The sequence below is a fragment of the Pieris napi genome, chromosome 22 (genome assembly GCF_905475465.1).
Source record: "Pieris napi chromosome 22, ilPieNapi1.2, whole genome shotgun sequence".
NCBI classification, from domain to species: domain Eukaryota; kingdom Metazoa; phylum Arthropoda; class Insecta; order Lepidoptera; family Pieridae; genus Pieris; species Pieris napi.
In genome coordinates, this window is record NC_062255.1 from 5,179,801 (window position 1) to 5,205,108 (window position 25,308).

At 34.7% G+C, this 25,308-nt stretch overlaps 2 protein-coding genes and 1 long non-coding RNA gene across 4 annotated transcripts in view; 2 read left to right on the forward strand and 1 right to left on the reverse strand.

Moving 5' to 3' along the window:
• The window catches only part of LOC125060685, a 142,136-nt gene extending 133,915 nt beyond the window's left edge, over positions 1–8,221 (forward strand). The window contains exons 5-11 of the mRNA XM_047665680.1: positions 107–462; positions 1,101–1,197; positions 1,995–2,204; positions 3,581–3,702; positions 4,159–4,360; positions 4,903–5,053; positions 5,579–8,221. Of these exons, the coding sequence (XP_047521636.1) occupies positions 107–462; positions 1,101–1,197; positions 1,995–2,204; positions 3,581–3,702; positions 4,159–4,360; positions 4,903–5,053; positions 5,579–7,662 (3,222 nt within the window). The 3' untranslated portion in view covers positions 7,663–8,221. The remainder of the gene's footprint in view (positions 1–106; positions 463–1,100; positions 1,198–1,994; positions 2,205–3,580; positions 3,703–4,158; positions 4,361–4,902; positions 5,054–5,578) is intronic.
• Positions 8,222–9,867: 1,646 nt separating this feature from the next.
• Positions 9,868–25,308, reverse strand: part of LOC125060818 (putative inorganic phosphate cotransporter) — a 58,703-nt gene continuing 43,262 nt past the window's right edge. For both annotated transcript variants that reach the window (XM_047665917.1, XM_047665918.1), the window contains exons 2-9: positions 23,489–23,615; positions 18,789–18,867; positions 18,044–18,286; positions 16,104–16,275; positions 13,803–13,945; positions 13,315–13,535; positions 12,562–12,862; positions 9,868–10,449 (exon numbers count right to left, since the gene is read on the reverse strand). In XM_047665917.1, coding sequence (XP_047521873.1) covers positions 10,264–10,449; positions 12,562–12,862; positions 13,315–13,535; positions 13,803–13,945; positions 16,104–16,275; positions 18,044–18,286; positions 18,789–18,867; positions 23,489–23,615 — 1,472 coding nt within the window. In that variant the 3' untranslated portion in view covers positions 9,868–10,263. The remainder of the gene's footprint in view (positions 10,450–12,561; positions 12,863–13,314; positions 13,536–13,802; positions 13,946–16,103; positions 16,276–18,043; positions 18,287–18,788; positions 18,868–23,488; positions 23,616–25,308) is intronic.
• LOC125060819 lies at positions 22,583–24,102 on the forward strand. The gene is made up of 2 exons (XR_007118926.1): positions 22,583–22,820; positions 23,511–24,102. It is a non-coding gene; the product is annotated as an uncharacterized LOC125060819 (long non-coding RNA).

The following is a 25,308-nucleotide window of genomic DNA, read 5'->3' on the forward strand; positions in this document are numbered from 1 at the left end:
GCCACACGTTTTTTATGTTCTTAATAGTACTATTTTTTTCACATGTAAGTGACATGTTTGTTTTTAATGAGCATTTCTTTAAACCTAAATTAATGTATAATTTCAGAAATCGAAGAGTCTACGCAAACGGCCGAGCCTTGACATCAACGGTACAGTCTCTGCGAATAGCTCACTTCTTCCACGCACATTTATCATGGAAGCACCTGCCCAATTGACCCTCATGGGTTCAACCTCCCCACCGTTAGATAGGCATTTGTTTCTCTTCAATGATTTGCTCCTAGTGGGAAAGTCTAGAGGGACGAACTGCTTCAAGTTGAAAGAGAGCGTGAGGCTGGCAGAGTTGTGGATTTCATTGCCAGAGAGTGATGACACTGGATTTCTTATTGGATGGCCGACCCTGAGTGGAGTTATTAACTACCTCGCGACATATCCCACTCAAGCTGCAAGGGATACGTGGTACAGGTAATATTAAAATTTTGTTTAAAATATTTGTAGTAGTATAAATAGATTAGGGTTATCCCTTATAGGGTTAAATACGCTCTTGACTCGCGAACTAGGGAGCGTTCAAGTATAACGTCACGCAATTTTTGGAGATTATTAACCCCCCCATGTAACGCGCCGTATCACTTTTCTGTACCCAATAGTAAAACGTTTCGTGACCACCAAAGTAACTCTTTATACCTAAAAGTTTCTATTATGTAGTGTAGAGTACTGGAAAGTCGATAATAATATTAACAATAACGCGTAATTCAATCTCTGCCCCGCATCGTAACGTTGTACAAAAGGACCCCCCCCCAAATTCGTTACGTAATATGTACTTGAACGCTCCCCTACTAGTAAATATAAATTTAGAATCAATTTAACATTTTTTCTGTTGACGTTCTTAAGTGAACTTGGTTACCTGTATGAATTTTTTTAAAAAAAATATAACATTCTCTGGGTTATATTTGATTCAAGTATTGCTTTAAGCTGATCACATACTTGCCTCAAAATAATATATGTTATTATCTGCTCTATTGTGAAGTTATGAGAATTTCCAACAACGAATTAAATTAATTTTTTATTGAAATATTTATTTATTTATTAAAATGAATTTGCAGGAAAATCCAAAATGCCTTAAACGCCAAGCTGACGAATGAACCAAAGTCGACGAACATTCAAATATTCTACAAAGATGTAACGAGCTCAATCGAATTCGTAAGTTTCCACAATTTCACTTATTATAATGCAATTTTTTCGACGGCCTCGGTGGGAAAACTACAACTTTCTTTTGTTTTACTTTCATTTCACATATCCTGAGATCGTAATGCAAAACACGTACTGAAATTAATGTTACGCCCAAATAGCTTCTACTACAATCGTTTTCATAGTCCACTTTCAAATAGACGTCCGATGTTTTTTGTTAATGAAAAATAGATGTTTCTATAGTAAATTATTAATTACCTACATTAACATTCTTTACAGTATGCCTTGTATGTAAACTTACCTCCTTTATTAAAGGACTAAGGATATTATTTAAATTGTGAACTGCCTCAGAAATGTATTTTACGAGATTTGTATATACAAAATTGAAAAGTATATATAAACGCGTCTAAAATTTTATAATCAGTGATCCTACAACCATTTTATCTGTCTCTGTATCTGTTTCATGATCATTTGTCATAATAGGCAAGTGAACAGCCTCCTGTGCCTGACACACGCCGTCGTCTTTTTGGGGTCTAAGGCAAGCCGGTTTCCTCACGATGTTTTCCTTCACCGTTCGAGCTAATATTAAATGCGCAAATAGAAAGAAAATCCATTGGTGCACAGCCGGGGATCGAACCTACGACCTCAGGGAGACGCACGCTGAAGCCACTAGGCCAACACGGTCTAAAATGTATTATGTATTAAAAAAATATTAAACATTTCTAGTTGAATGGCGATACAGATATTTAGTACTTTGAACTATGTTTTTCTTTGATTACTAATTAAACCTTATTTAATTATATTTACAGTGTAAGACGGTCTCAGTAAATCCAGACATGAGCGCTCGATGTGTGGTCCGTCAGGCGCTTAATGTGCTGCAAGCAGGCGCTGAAGGTGACCATGATGAAGGGGAAGATGATCGCTGGGGAGCAGCCAATGACTTTAACCTTTGGGTTCGGACTGGTCGAGATGCGCCACCAACGCCTCTTCAAGGAAATGAAAGACCGCATGCGATACAAGTTAGTATTTATGTAATGCTTCTGAGACCTAGTATGACTTACACACTTATTCATTGACTCACTCACTCACTTACACATTTGCACCCACACACTCATTCATGCACTCAGGCGTGTTGATAACAGTTGAAAAATCAAAAACAAAAATAAATAAAATAAAAGATGTACTTAAATTATATATAAATACTAGTGGACCCCACAGACGTTGTCCTGCATGATATTTCAAGCGATTAGGATATTAAACAAAGTATGAAAGTACCGACTGCAGCGCCATCTACCGGGCTGATTTGTGAATCTAAACCATTCCCAGATCCCCTTGAACACACACAAAAAATTTCATCAAAATCGGTCCAGTCGTTTGAGAGAAGTTCAGTGACATACACACTCACAGAAGAATTATATATATAAGGATATTTTAAGGAATTTATAATTAAGTTTGTAGTGGAAGAACGAGAAAAAGAAGTTCCCAAATCTTACACATTGTAATGCATATGTATGTACTTAAAATGAATAAACACATTTTTTATTTATTTATATTATTTTTTATATTCTTGTCTCTTAATTGATAAAATTTTTTTTTTTATAACACGCAAACAATTCGCATTGCATCACCATTTAAAATCGTTAAAAAACTAATTCACTTAGTCTAACCCCCTTATTCATTAATTATAATTGCCCTCTCTTACCTAGTAGTCTTTGGTCTCTTTCTGTCAAGTTGTTTTCACGCTGTGATGAAAAGAAACATATGACTTCTATGTGTCTTTTGAATAAGGGAATAAGCTTTCTCGCTATAACTTTAATACAAATCTTTTTAAATTTAGAATCTTTAAAATACCAGCGATGTTGCCAGTTTATGTGTCTTTTGAATAAGGGAATAAGCTTACTCGCTATAATTTTAATACAAATCTTTTTAAATTTAGAATCTTTAAAATACCAGCGATGTTGCCAGTTTATGTGTCTTTTGAATAAGGGAATAAGCTTTCTCGCTATAATTTTAATACAAATCTTTTTAAATTTCGAATCTTTAAAATACCAGCGATGTTGCCAGTTTATGTGTCTTTTGAATAAGGGAATAAGCTTCCTCGCTATAATTTTAATACAAATCTTTTTAAATTTAGAATCTTTAATATACCAGCGATGTTGCCAGTTTATGTGTCTTTTAAATAAGGGAATAAGCTTTCTTGCAATAATTTTAATAAAAATCTTTTTAAATTCAGAATCTTTAAAATACCAGCGATGTTGCCAGTTTATGTGTCTTTTGAATAAGGGAATAAGCTTTCTCACTATAATTTTAATACAAATCTTTTTAAATTTAGAATCTTTAAAATACCACCGATGTTGCCAGTTTATGTGTTTTTAAACAAATGTTTTTTTTACAGATGTCCCGAATACGACAAACATTGTCGAATGAAGATGGCTTCGATCTGGAGCACGTTAATGCCAAGAATAATCCCTGCGGCCTCGTTTTCGAATTGAGGAAAAAGAATCAAGCTTTGAAAAGGTAAACTTTTTATTGTCTCTAAATCCTCTGACTTAGCTTGCTCTATTTATTTATGGGTTCGTTGTGTAACCACGAATTACAGACTTCGGATAATACCAGAATAGAATTCTTTGATTTATTGGGTGATTATCTTGGTTTAGATTTCGTTGTTTTCAGCCAAATCTTTGTTTATATACTGTAGATGAATTAATCAGATTGGTGTAGTTTACTACACGTCAATTTAATTGCGTAATAACTAGTTACGGGTTACATTGAATTTGAAATCTGAATATTATGATAATGCACTTAAAATTATTGTAAAATAATTAAGAAGCAAATTTTTGGAAAACGATTCCAAAAATAAACGTGCCCGACGGATTATTAATTTGATTTTATTCACGGGTTGTTTTATTTAAAATACGATATTTAATACAGTACATTTTAATTACTTAGCTTAATAAATATATAATTTTCCAGTACTTCCGGTACCGGCCGTGGCTTACGTCTGTTACGTCGTGGTGGGCGGTTGTTTGGGGTATCACTCACGCGCTTGTGCAATGGATCATCACCACCAGCTCTCTTGCACGCCCTGAAACGACTCCGGGCACTCGCCCCTCATACGCACGGTGTATTCCGACGCAGTGCGAATGCTAAAGCACTAAGATTGCTTAGAGATAAGGTTTGTATTGTTGTTAAATCTAGCGTAACATACAGCTATTTTTATTAACCCACGCAGCGCTTTTGATATATAGGCAAAAGCAGATCCTTAAAATTTATGAAGGAAGCAGACACCACTTCTTGTCTTACGGAACTTTTGAAGTTATACTTCTTTAGGCGCGTTATGAAAAATTGATGAGAGTGAAATTTTACGATGCGCGCGCCGTGACACATAATTATCAGAATGAAGTTGCCCACGGAAGATGCTACGGCATTGGACATAATTTAAAAACAACATTCGAATAATAATAAAATTTATGTTACACTTAATGTAATAATAATAAATATTTATTTATTTAATTTTTCAAATGTAAACTGAACTTTATTGACTATAATGACTCCTTTTCCAGTCTTTGATTATTTAGTTGTAATTAATTATTTGCATGCAATCAAAAACTATTTTTAATAATGCCAAAGAAGTATAACTTCTTACGCGCGTACATGCCTCCTTTTTTTATCAATATCAGATACTAAATTGGTTCTAAAGTTGGTTTAAAATTTCAGCTGGATACGTTGGGCCCATGGGCGCAAGGCTGCCCTGAGTTGGACCGAGCTCCCGTTCTGCTCTTAGCGGCGCTGGTAAAGGAATTCTTCAGGGCTTTGCCCCAACCCCTTCTTCTTGCCGAACTTTATCCCGCCTGGCTACAAGTATTAAGTGAGTATTTGCTCTTTTGCTTTGTTAATACAATTTTGCCTGCAATACATTAAATCGGTTGTGCGAAATAGCCTGTTTGATAATGATGTGAGAAATCACTAAAGCTAAATCGTTTTTTTACATGACATACGATGCTTATTCTCACTGTCCAACAGAACAGTGCAAATGGAACCTGCTGTTTCCTTAATCTGGTATATCCACATACACTTTTCAGTTCCTCTTGCTTCACTTAATTTTCATTGTGACATCTGCTACCTTATTCTTCTTAATGACGTGTTCTTTATTTTATCTATTCTATTCGATACTTGTTTAATGACTGTGTCCCAAAATATTGAACATAATTAAAAAATAATTAAATAGGTATACAAATTAGAAGTGAAGATGCACATAAATTTTTTGATAACTAATACGAATATATAATATCTCTAATATATTTCTTTATAATCAACAAAGACATTATTAACATAAAAAACACTACAAAATAAACTGAGTAACAAAAATAAAATTTTCTTCCGTTTCTTTCAGATTTACCTCAAACCGAAAAAGTGTCAGCCGTTCGCTCGCTACTCCTGAAGTTGCCGAAGCCGCACTACACTATGCTCACGTACTTCGTGTGTCTGTTACAAGCCATCGCCAAGAAATCCAACATCAACCTCATGTGTCCCATGAATTTGGGCGTCTGCGTCGGTCCCAGCCTCCTTTGGCCCTCTGTACCCTGCGATAAAGCTCCAAAAGCTGTGCCAATGGTCGTAGAATTACTTATCGTCAAAGCTGAAGCACTATTTGGTCCACAAATATCGGGATTACTTGGGAATGGGTCCCCAGAATCCTCGAACGCGCTACTCGACTCCGGCGCTGAAGAAAGCGACAGTCTCCATTCGGTTGGCATCTCGTTGGACTCCATGGAATTATCGACTCCGCGGAAAGAGAAGCTCTCCCTAAGCAGAGATTCAGGCTTGACTCTGTCCGAAGATGACTCCAACAGCAATGGAGGCAACAGTCCCGCCCCACGAAACATTCTTCACAGTCTCTCGGCGCCCACCTGTAATACGCAACAAGACAAACAAGGTAACCGTTACACAGATAATCACAACGTAAACGGTCTCCCGCCAATTAATCAGCGACAGCAAAGTATTTATACTAACAAGGCAGAAATATACAGTACGGTTAATGAAGAACTCTACACGATGCCATATATGGGTGAAAGATATGTACATAATTCGATAAACATCGGTATCTCTAACGGCATCGATGATAGAAATTACGTCTCCAAGTCCGCTGTCCAACGGTCGACGGCCGATATTTATGGCCAGGGCCCGGCTAAATATATCACGGGCTTAGAACCTCAGAAACCACCGCGAAGTAACGTATCGAAGGCAGCTCGCACGTCAAAAGTCTACAGCATGTACTCCGAACCACAAGGAGACAAAAGTAATGCCAACAAGAGTTTCAATCGCGCTAAAAGCTCAGACAACCTGTTGGAAACGAAACAAGATGCGATCAATACAAATCGCGATCTGGTTTCTAGTCAAGAGAACATTGTCTATAGTAATATACACGACCTCGCCATGTTCACAGAAAATATCCAACGTCAGAACCAGTACCAAACGCACTCCGAATTACTTTCCAATATGAATACAAATTACTCCCGCGTTTACACCGGTTGGGAAAAGAAGAGTCCTAACTATCAAAGTAATGCGAACGAAAAAATATATGGGCAAGTGACTAATAAAGGAGAAACCTCACAAAATATAGAAGGAAAATCGTCACCGGCAGCCACCATTTTTACTAGAAATGACTGGTCTCGTCAAGCAGCAAGGACGAAGAGCTTGGAGGTTAACGACGAAGGACAAAATGTCTCGACACGCAATGGCTACGATATAAACATCGTAAACTGTTGCCGCAAGAGACGCTTTGATCCGGCCCATATGTGTACGAAGAATTGCATTACTCTGTCCATGGTTAACGGAAGAGAAAAGGAGAAACCGGCAATGAATCCTTTGCAGAACTCGTATTCATACATTGATGATATGCGAAACAATTCGGAAGAAAGCAAGAAGTCCAGAATGAGAACGTATAATAACAACAAATTGAATCAGTCGAAATCGCTCGCAAATATAATATTACAGACCGACTCGAGCAGCAACGACACTCTATACCAGCCCCAAGGCTCATTCAACAGCCGATCAACGGAATCGCCGGCGAGTGAGAACTCCTTTGAAAATTGCTACACGACTCAATACATTGAGCCCCTGTACACATCTGTATACAACCGGAGGAGAGACATATTCCACGAAGATAAAAATATGTTTTCATCCGATATCTACAAAGCTACGCCTACATCTGTCCAACCAGATTACTCAACGGAAAATGAACCGAATAATAATAAGAAACCACCGCTTATGCCACCTCCAGTTCCGCCGAGAAAAATGGTTTATCAGAGGGTATTGAAGAAGTTTCAACCGGTTCACGTCAAGGACGATAAAACGTCACGATCGAAGTCCGTGCCACCTGTGTACAGAGACCCGCCGAATGGAACCGAGAAAAACGAAAATGGAATCGCTTTAGATGCGTCGGGATCAGACACCGAATCGGAATCATATGTGTAGCACAACTGTTTTTTTAAACGGTTTTATCGATATGATATTACTAAAATAATTGAGATCTGTGCACGGAAAGTATCAGCAACACAATGGTATATTAATGCGTACAATAACGTTTTTAAATAGATTATTTTGTGACAAAATTATGACGTTTTAAAGTTTTTAAATTGCCTTTAAGTTTATGTATAATGTTTATTGTAGTTGTATTTTCCATATTGTTAACATTTCGATCCCGCCTTAGAATTTTTAAAATGTGACCATAACCTGAACTATTCCGGTGATGAGTTTCCAAAGACGTTTAAATAGTTTTCAGACTATGTACAGAATATTTGATTTTCAATAGAAGTATATGATTAACTGTAATGTTGATTAGCAATAGTGAATGTGAAAGAGTTCTTACTTAAATTTTATATAGTTTCTAGTGTTACGTAAATCTATCGACTGTGTCATGTTTGTGTATTTTTACAAGATAAATAATATATGTATGTGTATTGCGTAGGTTTCTAGAGATGTGTATAAACTGTATAAAATGTACCTACATTTGTAATAAATATCGTTTTATAATGATTTTGTTTTATTCTTTCCCGACTATTAAGATGATTTCAAATCTTTAAAGTGAATTGTAGGTACGCTACCCGGGTTCGGCATTTTGTAAAACGTTACGATGCGGGGCAGGGATTGAATTTCGCGTTATTGTTAATATTATTTTCGACTTTCCAGTACTGTACACCACATAATCACATAATGGTAGCTTTTGGGTATAAAGAGTCACTTTGGTGGTCACGAAACGTTTTAATAAACGTTACGGCGCGTTAAATGGGGTGGGGAGTTTAATAATCTCCAGAAATTGCGTGACGTAATACTTGAACGCTCCATAAACAAAAATAGGAATTCTGTTTTAGACTAAAGTTAAATGAAAAAGTTATCGCAAACAAAATTCGTATGAAAATAATTACGTAAATAAAATAGTACGCATAAGCGAAAGAGTGGGATCTTATTCCTCAAAACCTTATATAACATCGTGGAAAGCATGTCCAGCCCTGCGATTCTGTAACTCACACAGCGGTTTTCGCATCGGCTGTGTGAGTTCGAAAAGTGAGTTACAGAACCGCAGAGCTGAACGACGTTTGCCGGGTCATCTAGTATTTATTATATAAGTAACTACGCAGTAATGTAAATAAAATTCGTTTGGTTATTTGAAAATAATTTATTCCGATGAATACTTAAAAACAATAAAAGTTTGTAAATCACAGTCAATATAAAATATGTAATTTCCTATAAATTAATATTACTATTTCATCATTTTTAATACTTATAGTAAACAGCTGATAAAAAATGTTCAAAGGGGTTTCAGCATAATTTATTTTAGATCAGTAGGTATGTAGACGTCGAACTCGAAGCCAAAAAGCAACGACGCATCGAAGATACTATTGCTATGATTATAATTGATACTTCGTCAGAACTTAATTGGACCACAAACAATACAAAATTTTTACTACTGATGTCAAACATCAAAGACAAAAAACTTATCACTTCATACACTTCTATTCATATTGTCCATTTTGGTATTTACTACAAATTAAAGACAAACCAATTATGTACCTCTTTATGCGATGTCGGTGCTGGAGTTAAACTTGTTACTTTAAAAAACTCGCAGGTATTTGTTACGCAACTAATAGAATTGTTATCGCCAAAGTCTTGCAATGCGTTGTGCAAACATCAACATTCGCGAATACCAAAATGGTATTGTGCCTTTCAAAAATAGATGAACCAAACATTGTATCATCCAAATTAAATAGGAAATTGTATGCTGTATGCATTCACATAATATTTAATTACACTCCTGTAAATGATGACCATTATAGTCAATTCGAAAGCTCTGTTTAGAAATTCGTCACGGACTTTTTGAAGTTATACTTCTTTAGGCGCGTTATGAAAAATTGATGAGAGTGAAATTTTACGATGCGCGCGCACCGTGACACAAAATTAACAGAATGAAGTTGCCCACGGTTGATGCTACGGCATTGGAGAGAATAATAATAAATATTTATTTATTTATTTATTTAATTTTTCAAATGTAAACTGAACTTTAATGACTATAATGACTCCTTTTCCAGTCTTTCATTATTTAATTGTAATTAATTATTTGCATGCAATCAAAAACTATTTTTAATAATGCCAAAGAAGTATAACTTCTTACGCGCGTACATAAGTACACGCACCCTTTTTTTCATATGGCAATTTTATAACAATATATTCAAGCAATACTACTACATAACGACAAAATTATAATAAATGATATTTAATATTTCTTTTTTATGCAAATTATTAACGAGCCTAATCTTCGTTCGATTGCATTAAATCTAATATAAAAATACGTACATAAATAATTTAATATGGAATATCGGCTAAAATTTACAATTTAAAAATCTCAAACATATTTATAAAAATATGAAATATGTTAAATTTGCTATTTCACTTCTTGTCATGGCTTTTAACCCTATATTACAATTTTAATGTTAAATCTGGAATCACATCGTAATATCATTAAATTTCCTTGCGGCAAGAGTTTTCAGCTTTTTAATTAGTCCTCTCATGGCCTCTAGGTTAATTTTTAACTTGGATTGTAATTGTGGTATCGTTTGAGCTAGCGCTTGGTCTTTTGTCCTCTTCTGGCTCGATATAATTCCATTTTTGCGTTTCACCCGTTCCAAAGAGAATAAAGTATATCGCAGCTATGATATAGAGTGAGGCACCGGTGAAGAATACTGGTCTCCATTCCGCAAAACCATTCTAAAAAAAAAAATGTTCGTTAAGTTTACAGTACTGAAACAATGTTATTCCGGTTAAACATAACGTTATTAAAATATATTAAACGTCCATATAAATATGTCGTAAGAAATAAAGGGTATTTCAACAAGAAGTTTGTTTTTCAATTGTGGCAACACCGAGAACGTGATAGTTTTGACATTTAGTTTTTGGCGGTATTCGTAGCGGGTGCTTTGGCAATTATTACAATGAATTCAATTTCGCTCGAAAATCGCATTAAAATAATTCAAATCCACTATAAAAATGGTGGTTCTGTTAAAGTTACATTTCGTAAAATTCGTGATATTTTCGGCCAGCATAATCGTCCTTCTGAGACCGCTGTTAAGAATTTGGTCGCGAAATTTGAGTCGACAGGCTCGGTACAAAATGTGCCAACACCAACACGTGTTCGACCGGGTCGTTCAACAGAAAACATCGCCGCCGTGAGCCACAGTGTTGAAGAAGATCAAAATTTGTCAATTTCACGACGTTCTCAACAATTGGGGTTATCCAAAAGCACAACATGGCGAATTTTGCGAAAGGATTTGGCTTTGAAGCCTTACAAGATTCAACTGGTGCAGGAATTAAAGCTGATCGACCATTCAAATCGCCGCAGTTTCGCTCAGTTCATTCAGGAACAACCTGCTGGTTTTTCTGAAAAAATCATTTTTTCAGACGAAGCCCATTTTCATTTGTCAGGGTACGTCAACAAGCAAAATTGTCGCATTTGGGCTTCTGAAAATCCTAAAGCAATTATTGAGAAGGCTTTGCATACTCAACGTGTTACTGTGTGGTGCACTATGTGGTCTGGAGGCGTGATTGGGCCGTTTTTTTTCGAAGATGAGGCTGGAAATGCGGTAACAGTCAATGGATCACGGTATCGCGAGATGTTAACCACTAAATTTTGGCCTATTATTGATGACATGGATATCACTGAAATGTGGTTTCAACAGGACGGTGCCACATGTCACACAGCCAATGAAACGATCAATTTATTGCAAACCAAATTTCCCGAGCGCATAATTTCGCGAAATTCAGCTGTTAAGTGGCCAGCCAGATCGTGTGATTTAACACCACTGGATTATTTTTTGTGGGGCTATGTTAAAGACAGAGTCTATACGGAGCCAATCGAATCGATTGCAGCCTTAAAACTCAAAATCCGTGATGTCATTAACGAAATAGACCCTCCATTTTGCCAAAAAGTGATTAAAAATTTTGATGAAAGAATCAACATCTGTCAGCGTGGTCGTGGTGGACATTTGCCAGATATCATTTTTCATTCATAATTGCCAAACTTTTCTCTTTGTAATACAATAAAAATTTTATTCATTTTCCTCTAAATTCTTTGTTTTATTTTGTTTTAGAAAACAAAGTTCTTGTTGAAAAACCCTTTATAACAAAAACTTTAGAGGTGTCAATTTATATGTTAATTGGTATCATAACAGTATGATAGATTTTTTCGACACCAATCTTACGACCAAAAAAAAAAGCCAACATCATGAGGTGTTCACAGGCGGTCACCGATCCAAGTACTGACCTCGCCCGACGTTGCTTAACTTCGGTGATCGGACGAGAACCGGTGTATTACAATAGCAAATTGCAAAAAAGTGTCGTGACAACTTTTCGTAAGAATTTTTTCCGTCTAGCCCTCTTTCACAACGCGCGATAAGGAACTTCGTTCCAATAGTACTGTTCTGTGACAGCTCAAACAAATTTAGTTATGTATTTAGATTTTTAAGTTATACTTCTTGAGGCGCGTTATGAAAAATTTATGAGAGTGAAATTTTACGATGCGCGCGCACCGTGACACAAAATTATCAGTATGAAGTTGCCCACGGAAGATGCTACGGCATTGGACATAATTTAAAAACAACATTCGAATAATAATAGAATTTATGTTACACTTAATGTAAGAGAATAATATTAAATATTTATAATGAATCCTTTTCCAGTCTTTAATTATTTAATTGTATTTGCTTGCAATCAAAAACTATTTTTAATAATGCTAAAGAAGTATAACTTCTTACCCGCGTACATAAGTACACGCACCCTTTTTTTATAATCTACTTAAATAATTACGTTAATAAAGATACTTACTCCATTTTTAGTGAAGTACGCGGTGACTAGTGGTGTAACAAAACCGGCAGTATTTCCGATTCCATTAGCAATTCCGTACAACGTAGCGGCGAAGTTTGGCGCCAAATCTTGATGGTTGACAAGATTCGTCAGTGTTGCCGCACCGTTCGAACCCATAGAGAAAGTAATGAGCGCTATTGAGAGGATTGGCGCGCATCCAGTATAACCAAGTCCTATTAGAAGCAGCCCAGGCAATACGTGAGAGAACAGGCTGAAGAACTTCCTCATGAACGTGGTAGATACCATGTTGCGTTTTACGATTCTGGAATATATAATAAAGTTATGAATAACACATTAAATATTGACTTTTATTAACTAGATATTATAATGATTTCCGCCTTACTTCTAAAGGTAAGCCTTCATGAATAAATAGACTTTCCGATACAAAAATATTTTTTCACTTCAACTAGTTCATGAGTTCAACCGAACACAAAGTCTACTTTATATTAGTAGTGACATCGCCCATTAATATAACCTCATTAATTAAATGAATGTAACACTTGTGTATTACAATATTAATTACGACTTATGTTAATTCCACGAAGTGTGAAATTATCAAGGCGTTTCAGTTATTATTTTCGCTTAAGGCGCGCACTTTTTTAAATTCTTATTGTGCCTCCGAGCTGGCGTAATCTTTTTCGTTTTATTTTAATGAAAATAATATGTATAATATTTCTTAAATAACAAAACAAATATATTTTATGTAACACTTACCTGTCACCAATGGCTCCAAATATGAGTGAGAAGATCATCCGTGCCAAATATGGCAATGAAGAGATAGTACCAGTGGACGTCAGGTTGAAGCCAAGTGCACTTGAGACGTATTTAGGTGCTGCGGTCATCACGAAATATATTCCCCAATTGTTACCGTAATGCAGGACAATCATGGCCAAAAATGGCAGAGATGTAAATATTTTTTTGAAGGGCGGCACAATCTGAAATACGATTATTTAATTAGCCTGTTAGCTTGATTAATACGTAAAGTATTTTTGTATTATAAACTTGATAATATTTTGCACAGCTCCGTGGGCTTATTTGGAACTAAACGAAAGCACGCACGGATCATATTCCTACAGAATTTCGATTACATCGATTCAAAAATATGAATAAATCACTTATAATAAGAAGACAGATAAAAACAATTGACAAACACAGAAATATAGTTATAATTTAAATTAATTACGGCGAAAAGTTTCACTAACTTTTGTTGTACTGTCACTATGAACTTTATCACCAATCGCTTCTAAAATATACGCCTTTTCCGCTTCAGATATCCTAGGATGCAATACGGGCGAGTCATACACAAGAAACCACCACGCCACGCACCACAACGCTGCTATTATTCCTGCAACGTATAATGTAATGTTTAACCATAGACAATGTTATTTATTTATTAGTAATCTTACAGCTAACATACATATTGTAAAACAAAACACTTAGACCTTATATAAAACCAAAATAGATTACATAGAAAACAATATATATGAAACAGAAAACATAAGGAAGTACATTAATAAGCAAAAAAAAATCAAAGAAAACTAAAATTTAACATTAATCAAACGACAATTAATACATAATATATCAAAGAAAAAACTAAATTGTTACTGCTAAACAAAGTCAAAGTCCTCCCGCCTCTTCAAATATTTCCTCTTTACCTCTTTGGTGGCGGAAAATATCAACATCCTTATATTTAGATAAAACCCGAAACTTTGGCGAATTGTGCAGGTAATTCGTATTCGTACGATGCACATGGAACAATTGTATCTTTTATAAAATAAAGCAGTAGTTACTAATTAATAAATAATTATGTATTTATTTAAATAAAAATCAATAATTTAGTTTTTAATTGGCACACCAATATTATGATTAAATAAACATAAATCGCGATTGTTTATCAATTTTTGTGTTCATCACTACACTATTATATGCGGTATCATTATTATACAAAATGACAGTAGCTAATGACAAATGTGGAATCGAAATATATATATAGGTCAGGTTATGATTTGAAATATAGTGTAGTAGTATGTTAATTCTTGAATTTGATAACGACAGTTATCAGCTAGGTAAGCAGCTGCTACACACGTCATCCTGCAACACCAATGACCAAAGCTTCCAAATTTGACGCCGACCTTTTAACCTTTTTAAGAACATTTTATACATACAAAGTTTCCTTATGATTAAAATTCGTAATATACGGTTCATAAACTACATAGACATTAGACCGTAAGCCTATTTAGTTCCTCTTACAACTATGATGCATAAATCATAATAGCCGAGGTTATAGCCTATTGTTGGTAATTTTAGCTGTTATTTTGATGTTCAAACGGAATTCATTATTTACATAATTCACATATTTTGTTTTTATAAGTAAAAAACAACCGGCCATTGTACAATAATTAATTTGACATTGTTCGTTGACTTTTGTTAAAAATACGGCCACGCATTATGACACAATGATCTACTACGACTTTGAAACGATTTCTCTAATTGAGAACTAGACGTAACGTGAATTTTCCCGGCCCTCGTATTTAATTGTTTTTGAATCCAAAACCTTAGTACGTATGTGTTGTTCTTTGGATATGATTGTGTCAAATTACTCTACACATCTAACCTTTTAGTTCTGGGCATTAGATTTGTGTATCCGTGCCGTGATCATTTCAGATAGACAAGTGATCAATGTGATCAAGTGAACCTTCAAGCATGCTCTCAGTAAAGGCAATCGAGAAGGCCCTTAACTTCCTTAGACGCATGAAACGTATAAAATTATAACGTGTCAATTGTCAACCAAACACAAGGCTGGCATCAATCATGCGAAACGAATTAATTTGTTTAGAGATATAATGATTTTATTATAACGAGTTGAACGAGAGTAATGCCAGGGAATAATTATATGGAGCCGGTAAAATTATTTCGCTTATTAAGAATATGACTATGTTATTTATATATTAATTTATCTAATTGTAGAATTATCGGTGTAGGTATTATTGTATCTATCATATTAGTTACTGTGAAGATATAATAATTATGTGGAAAAGAAATAAATGTCAAAATCGAATAATTTTTGACGTATGGAAGTCAGACTAATATCTGTCTCGTTTCTGATTTTACCTTTAAGATTATTGTTAAAACTAGTATAAGCTGTATTTATTCTCTTATCGTGATGATTTATAATAACACTTACGTACAGAAATAAATAAATATATTTCTCAACAATTTTACTATTTATATTTTCTATATTTTGCTCGCCAAAAATTTATAGGATTTTTAAAGTTTAAAATTCCCATTGTTATAAACAAAGTACGCAGGGTGTCATAATTACTTTCTGTGAGATAATTATTGTAATTGAGTCAGAATTAGAAATCTATGGCCAACGTTTAAAGACTAACATATTGCAACAAATAACACATGATGCATGCACCGTTTTTTCGTCATATTTATTATTAATAATTTCAGATAATTTGTTCCTTTTCAGTAGTTCCCTTGTAACTAAAATATTATACCTGGTACATAAAATGCAAAATCCCAGCCAAATGTCTCAATAAGAGGTCCAGTGAGAGACCACGTGACCACAGTACCAATCGCGCCTCCCAAAAGGGCGCTCACGAATCGTCCTTTTTCGGTGGGCGGCGCCCAACGTGCCACTAGGGCGTGTAGTGCCGGAAAAAGAAAGCCCTGAAAAATTAACACTTCATGGTCAAAGGAATTTCATAATTATGATCTGTCTGTACATTTTCTTTAAATTTACTAGATTTTCCAACCAAAACCACCTAGATTTTATTTTAAAACCCTGATTTGATTTAATTAAAATCTATTTACATTCAAGGTTCTACGACCTCGTTTCTTAAGATAAACCCTTCGATAAGAATAAACTGCTTTGTATTCAAATGAGTTATTAAAAATCTTATTTAATAATTGTTGATATAATTTTTTTTTTACTTCAATTACAATAACTATCTACTATAATAAAAAAATATGGGTTGATCGTAGAGGGGTGAAAATTAGGGGGTGTATATATAGTATTTGTATTATAAAAAAATAAAAATAAAAATTTGGGGTGGACACCCCTTATCACTTAGGAGTTTAAAAGATAAATAGTAGCCGAGTCTCAGACTTACTGAATATGCATAAATAAAATTCATATGAATCGGTTGAGTCGTTGTGGAGGAGTATGGGAACGAACATTGTGACACGAGAATTTTATGTATTAGATAAAGATTTATATATAATTCAATATACTTCTTAAAGGACTTAATATTCTTCAAAAACTAATCTAATTTTACGCTCATTATCAGCGCTGATATAACTTAGATGTATATTTAAAAATTATCAACAATTTTTTTTATATAGCATAGATATAGCATCGATATAGTTTGTTAAATAATTTACAGATAAACAGTCTTATTTAGATTTGAAACTTGATTGGTATTTAGTAGAACCAGACACAAGAACTTAACAACGATAATAAAGCTATATTTAAATTATAAGTTAACTCAATCTTAATACAAACAATGGTTCTCATAAGCGAATATTTCAACTCATTTAGGAAGATGTTTACGTACAGATACGTAATAATATATTGTTTTCCTCTTGAAATACCGCAAAATCGTTTTGTATATTATTATCTCATCGGTGTGACGCAAAACATTTCAATTTCCAACTTTTTGTACGTAATAAAAGTTATAAAAACATCACGATATTGCATTTGTTTATGAAATAAACAAAATAATTAAAAAAGCTAGCAAATAGGATTGTGTGGTTTTATGAAACCACGGTAAAAGTGAAACTTTTTTCACATTATGGACATTTAACTAAAAAAATTTGGAATAATATTCCATTAAGGGTATAAAAATCGCTTTATCCATCTTAATTTTATACTTGGAAAATTGGAATGATAATGGGAAATAATAAAAGTAGACTAAGTCTCCAACTAATATTTTTATTGAACTCTGTGTCTTAGAGAGACACAGAATTCTCTACATACATAATACTTAACAATTATTTAGATTATATACACATATTAATAACAATTATTTAGATTGTATACACATATTAAATAATAGTCTATACACTACACGGTCAGCTGTTGCGAACTATAGGCGCCGCCATAATGGCCTTGGCTGCTATGACGAGCGCCTTTCACTTTATCCCTACTCCGCGGCCGACCGTCACGCGACATGCGACACACAGACGGAAAAGTTTGAGACAATGTAATAAAAGTTTCACTTTAAAAAGCAGAGGTTTTCACTTACCACCCAAATTTAACCAGCCCATAAAGATTCTCCCGCAAACCTCCCCTTTGATCGCTTTCGGTATCCTACCTAAAGGCCCCCAACACATGACCACCACACCACAATGTCAGACCTTTTTGGTCACCTTTTTGATGTTGTCTATTGCTATTTGGAATAGAAATTCTAGATTAAAAATTACATGAGCAACTTACCGCCGCTAATCCAATAAAAAATCGAACAGCTACAAGGACCATATAGTGAAGTCTCGCTGCTTGTGGGCTGATGATCGTTAAAACTGCGCTGATGAACATCGTCACGAAGACAACTCTTCTCGGGCCCCACAACTCAGCTGCTGTTCCACTGATAAGACTTGTGATTGCATAGCCCCAGAAGTACCCAGACAGGACATACGCTTGTTCTTGGTTCGTCCATGAGAAAATGACGACACCGTCCGGCTGTTAAAATTTAATGAATATTTGAAATGTATTGTATATTAAAATATGCTACTGGATCAAGAACTAATACCAAAAATAAATACACTCGCGAGCAAACAAATCGACTCAAGCGGTACCTCTGTAACGGGGGTTTTATAGGGTAGCGCAACTGGCTGGTAGCGTAGTGAGTACCATTTGTCCCATACGCCCTAATTTCGCAAATTAACATGTTGGTAGTCGTTTTATTTAATCGTGTTGATGTTTTTTTTAAGCTTAGGTTTCAAGCTTTCAAATGACATATCATTTTTATTCAAATGTTGTATACTTTCACTTAAAACAATCTTTGAATGCAGAGGAAGCCCTTGAGTCGATTTGTTTGCTCGCGAGTGTACATGTATAATTTTCGTTCAATTGGAGATTACCAAAGCGAAGCAAAATGTTTCTTCAGAAATCTCAGAACGTATTTTTACTTTATAATTGTGTATGCTATTTAGCGAATACAATAACTACGTGTACATATTACCTGACGCAACTGCTTTGTGATATCTGTATCATTATGTAATGAAACGTCATTTGCCACGGCCTTGCATTCGCTTTCTACCCTGTAAATAACAAAAGAACAATTTTACCGCATAAAATAATAACTGTTTTATACCTTTACAGGTGTTGATCAAGTAGATTTTTAATTAGTAAGGTTAATCATTAAATCTGGGGGATATTTAACTGCGATATGGTTAAATGGGACGCTTATAATAGGAATCAGTGACGCTAAAACACTTTATGCTTCTTAGAACTAAGTCTCGTTTCTGAATCTCTCAATCGTAATTTTGCATATTTTAATAAAAGCCTATGAGTTTGCTGTATATATGAGTAATATTTATTTATTAGAAGATTCACAGCACAATACAGAAATAGATGTATATATATACCATTATGGACCAATTAGAAATCTTCAAATATATATAATATAAACTAATAGACTACAAGCCCATGAAAAAAAAGTACCCGTGAAATGAACCAACGTGAATAACGCTTAGAAGGCTGTTACTATATCAGAAAATAACTCTGGGCACTATGCCGTCATTTCTGAGTGGTACAGGTGAGTACGTGAGTGAATAGAATTTCTCAGGTACAAATGAGGAATAAAATTTTTTTTTGGTGTTTCCAAATTTCCGTAGGCGTTAATTTATTTGTTTATTAATGTACGGCTTTGTTATAGTGTATAGATAATTAATTAGTCGTAATTCCTCATTTGTATCTGAGAAATTCTATTCACTCACGTACTCACCTGTACCACTCAGAAATGACGGCATCGGAAAAATGGAACGACAAAGAGCATTTTAACCATCGCCAAAAATGGATTGTCTTCGTAGGGTTTGGTTATTGGGATGCAGATAGGAGATCGATCGACTGTCACGGTCTGATAAACCACAATCTCAGATTGAAAACAATCTGAGATTGTGGATTAATTATTGGGTTCGGGCGTCTATAAAAGATAGTATCGAGACTGCGAAGGCAACACACTTTCGAGGCTTAGGCCAGTGTGGTGTGCAAGGACGACGGTATTTCTTAACATCAGGTTATAAAAAATATTCATACAGCCTCTAATAATGTACAGGTTGTTTAACCTAATTTACTAAACAATTGTAGAGATTTAATTATTTTTCAATAATAATGTGCAACCAGCATCGAAATGTAAATAGGTTACGATAAGACTCAATGACAAATAACTAAAACGTGATAATTTTTCTACTAAGCAAATGATTCATTTACGTTAATCTTGATATTTATTATACGCATTTATTGTTTGACCTAAACGCATATTTTAAAATATATTATATAAAAAATATAATAAATATTCTTAATAATACTGTTGTGGATTCTTAAATAGTCTAAAAGCTTCGGAGAAGATCGGACAATTTAGGATAAGAACTAGCTTCAAATCACCTTAGTATTGGGAAGAATTATTACAATTTTTTTTTTCTTTTTCTATTAACATCTAAAAATTACGTCTTTATAAATGAGAACATTAATGGTGGGTACAGACTGGTGAAACGTAACATGAAATGTATTATTCTGCCTTTCATTGCATGTTCGCTGCAAGTGTGGACGCATAGTGCGCTCTTAACGGGCATTCACTACGAACCTCCCGCGTTCGTCTTCTGCGCGCCCCTTTGTGTTCGTTCGAAAAACCGACAAATCACGGATCGCTCCGCGCGCGGCTTGTAATGCTCGTAGCGTGCGCGTGAAATGCACATTTCGCGCGCACAAGACGTCCAAACTATGAGAAATTGTTACAAAGTGTGTTACCTTTCATGATACATTGCAGCAATGTGTACGGTAAATTCTTTCATTGCATGACACATTGCATGTTACGTTTCACCAGTCTGTACCCACCTTAATAGAATTGCCTAACTTTAATTTACGCTGTTATCGGACTATTACCTTAATTTTTTATTTCACCAATAATCCAATTGTGGTCAAAATAAAATTATTTTTTTAACAGTGTAACGTAGGACGGGCGATTTTTCCAAACCCCAAAGTCGAAATCTCGAAGTGCTTTCTAATGGAATTTCTTATCTGTATATAATTAACATATGATAGGTAGACATAGATAGAACTGGTATTTTTTTAATACAGACTTAAAGTAAATAGCGAAACTAAAACAATAATGGAACCTTGAACCACTGCAACCGGCGCTATAACCTTTTCAGGTTTACGCCTAATAGCTGTTTCTGTTTCACAATCATTTGCTTTTTCTAATATTCTCTTGCCTTACACACGCCATTGACTTTTTGGGTGTAGACTGTATGCCAATTTATATATTATTTATTGTTAGATAAATAAAAAAGATTTATAGTTTAGATACTATTCTTACAGATTTTTGCCGCAATTTCGTCCGCGTATTAAAGATATGTGTAGTACGATGAACTTTAACGTTTCATGTTTTACGCCCAAACCCTATACCCTACCTAACCTAAACCTAACCTATCTCAATCAAAAAATAATAATAATATTGAATTAACAATACTGTCAAACGACTGCAGCGAGCGACTCTCATTCCGAACCGGCTGAGCCAAAGATCCTTCTGTCTATGTGCCCATTACACACGCGCTCGTACGGTGAAGGAAAAGTTATTGACGGTGTGTTATTATAGAAAACAAATAATTACGAAACCGATACACAACTCTGAGGCCTAAAAGGTTGCATCACCAAGTATTTTCTATTAACCAACTCCACTATAGTTCACTAACTAGACTATGACAATACAAGGTAATGCAATATAAGGTACAAGCCTAGCGCACAAGGTTAATTATCGGATAACAAACTGGTTAATAAATAAACGGCTGAATCTTCATTGAAACTTCGCGGAATTTATATTACGTTGAACCTTGAATACGAAATCTACATTTTTAGATGTTATTTGAAGGTTTACATAGTTGATCGAATTACGAATCCTATTTTATTGAATCCTATTTTTTATATTGTTTTGTATAATTATTATATCAAATTTTAATAATTAAACAAAACAGTGGCGTAGGGTCGTGGCCTATGTGTACGTCGCCTAGATTGCATTTGTTTATAGTAGGCTTACGCCCGAACCCAATAATTAATCCACAATCTCAGATTTTTTCAGATTTGAGATTGTGGTTTATCAGACCGTGACAGTCGATCGATCTCCTATCTGCATCCCAATAACCAAACCCTACGAAGACAATCCATTTTTGCGATGGTTAAAAATATGCTCTTTGTCGATCCATTTTACCGAGTTTTCACTCATATTTGGTAATCAATGCAAACCAAATAAAGTAAATAAAATCGTACAAATAACATTAAAATATACATGTGTATGTTTAAAACATAACAAACAGTTTTTTTTAATTATTTCAAAAACTGGTGTAAGTTAAAATCTGTTAAAATAATTAAATGTTGAAATCGAGCTTTCGTCAACTGTGAACTGTCATTTTCATGGTCTATCCACAGACACCGATACGACCTCCCATGGATAACTTGTATTGACAGATGGCTATTACAATCCGTATTTTGGTTATTGGCACACTTGTTAAAACATTTGTATTAATATTACTATCTCAGATGGTGGATTATGTTTTGAGATAGGTTATGGGATCGCGTATGCGTTAGTCGTCTAATGCCCGTTTATCTATTCAATAATACAATTATTTATTGATCTAACAATCTCAAATATAATATACAAGGGTTGATCAATAAATAGTGATAATGAACAAACAGTGTTCATAACAATAAAAAAGTTAGAACACTGTTTGTTTTTTTTAATAGTCATTTGTTTGTGTCGTCTCGGATCGTGTTCATAATCAAATATCTCTGCTTTCAAATTGTGACGCGCAAAAACAAACGAAGCTGTAATACGTAACAACGGCGTGGCAAAGTGGCTTAAGTTGTTTTGTTTTGCCAAGATAATCCCCGCGCACAAGTCCAGATGCGGTGGTGTTTCATACCAAATTAGAAGCTAAATAAAAATTATAATATAGTATTGGGTTAACGCGAGTTCTACACATATAAATAAAACGTCAAGGTAAGTAAATAATGTTAGATATTTTTTAAAATAAGATTGTACTAACAAGCCTTACTACTTACAAATAAGCCCACGGGATAGCCATAGAATGCAGTCACCGCCGCCCATAGAGACCTATTTTAGTACGAGTACGTTGCCGGCTTTTAAGAGAGGAGTAGAGATATTCGCAGTTTTTAATCGACTTTAAAAAACTCGAAGGAGGTTATCTCGAGGTCATTTAATTTGTTTTAGTCTTGGGGCTATATCGTTCGTTCGTTTATATTTGTTTACTATCCAAATAATTCCCTATCTTAATATATATATTTCTTGTGTGCGTGTGTATGTGACTGAACTCCTCCTAAACGACTGGACCGATTTTGATGAAATTTTTTGTGTGTGTTCAAGGGGATCTGGGAATGGTTAAGATTCACAAATCAGCCCGCCAGATGTTAAGGGTAGTCCACCCCTAATTTTTATTTTTTTATTTATAGATAAAATTTTATTTTTTTTATGTTACAGAATTAAAAAATACATACAACCCCTAATTTTCAACCCTCTACGATCAACCCCTATTTTTTTATTACAAATGATATACATGGCAAAACGACGTTTGCCGGATCGGCTAGTATATTAGTATATTACAACTATTGTTTGGCATTTATGCTGTGAATAAATATGATACAACTTACGTTTTTGTTGTCTTGTCTTCAGGTACCATGGCTATGATGTTAACGCTCATATTAACACGAAGCATATAGTTGATCCAACAGGCAAAAAACAACATGAGAGCCACGATAAACCGCGCTGGGATTGCATCTGAAAAAAACCATTTATATTAAATCGAGGAAATATAAGGACTGGGCACGTACGGGCGGGGTATTATCATCCATAAAAATGAAATCTTTCTTATGAAATTAGCTTGTGGTTTTTGGCTACCAATAAGACCACTCAGCACGGGGCACATTACTCGGTGAATCCAAACAAGACGTTGGAATACGTCGTTTAGTTTGGAAGCTGGAATTCCTGATTACTTGAGAATGTCTGGAATGTTCTAAAGAGAGGAGTAAGATCAGTGCAACCTGCTGCACAAAATATCAGGAGCTAAAAAACGTTGCAGGAAAGTGGGAACGTATTCCTCAAAATGTTATTCGTTATATAATTACAACGTAAGTAACATCGTGGAAATTATGCCCAGAAGTATTTTAACTGTGGTTATGGCCAGGGCCGTCTTAAACTAGGCTGGGGCCATTGGGCACACAAGAATTTGGGGCCCTTTTGGAAAGTACAAAAAAGCTAATTATAATTTAAAAAAAATACTAAGTATGACCATTTCTTATAGGTCATAAAATACAGTATGATATTTGTCATTAATGATCTTAGAATGCTGCTCGTTTTTTGGTTACGATTACGATAACGGTTTCTTTCGAGATTTCTGTTGAGTCTTTTATTATATCCTTCTTTATTAGTACAGTAGGAATAGGCGCAGTTATCGATATAATGGCGTAGTATATGCCTTGTAAATACCTTCTGATAAGATTACTGATTTGTGAAAAAAGTGTAATGTGCCCGACAAAAATGTTTTGAGAATAAATGTGGGAGAGAAATTGTCAGTCCTTCGGGGCCCCCTGAGAATGGGGGCCCTGGGCACGGGCCCCGTGTGCCCTTATGGTGAAGACGGTTTTGGTTATGGCAAGAGGTCGCACTCCTTATTAGGTTTTTATTTGCCGACCACTTGTTGTTTGGCCGTGTATTGTTTTAAAGAATTCATAAAAAATTATAAAAAACGTTGCCAGAATTCACTTCACGCGTATTACACGATTATAAGTACACATACTACGTCATACAATTTAATTACCTGAAATCGACGTTAGAACGTAAACTTCCTTGGGTGGCCGTTTATTTGAAAAGAGCATAATATAGAAACATAATTATTAATTTTTAAGTAATTGCATTTTTTTAAATGCTGCAAAAATCTTTTTTTAAATAAAACGAAAGACAAAATTATGCGCTTCGTTCGATTGTGATTGGTCAACAGTATCTCTAGTTATTGATTTTACATTCTTATTCCCTGAAACTTAAATAATTAGAAAAGCGATGCCATTATCCCTAAAAAGTGTTAAACATTTTCCAGGCTAGGCTCTTTAATATATAAGGTAAGTGATACGAATAAGGCCTATGCTCAAATAAGGCCTGTTTGACATAAGGGCGTTTTCATTGCTCGTTATTAATTTGTCGTAACTTATATCGAATTTCAATACGTTATTCTTTGAAGTTTTGTTTCAAGTATACGGATCACAATATATCTCTTCAAAAAGGTAACTATGACTTTTTATTGAATATACGAATTAAATACTGAGCCCCACGACTACGAGGTGAAGTTTCACACAATATTCTTTTAAGTTGATATCAGCACAAACTATATTTCCTTTAATTTCTCTACAAATGTGACTTGTACTGTTTTTCACTTTCACTTATCCGCTGTACCGCTAACGATGTTCGAGAGTTTTAG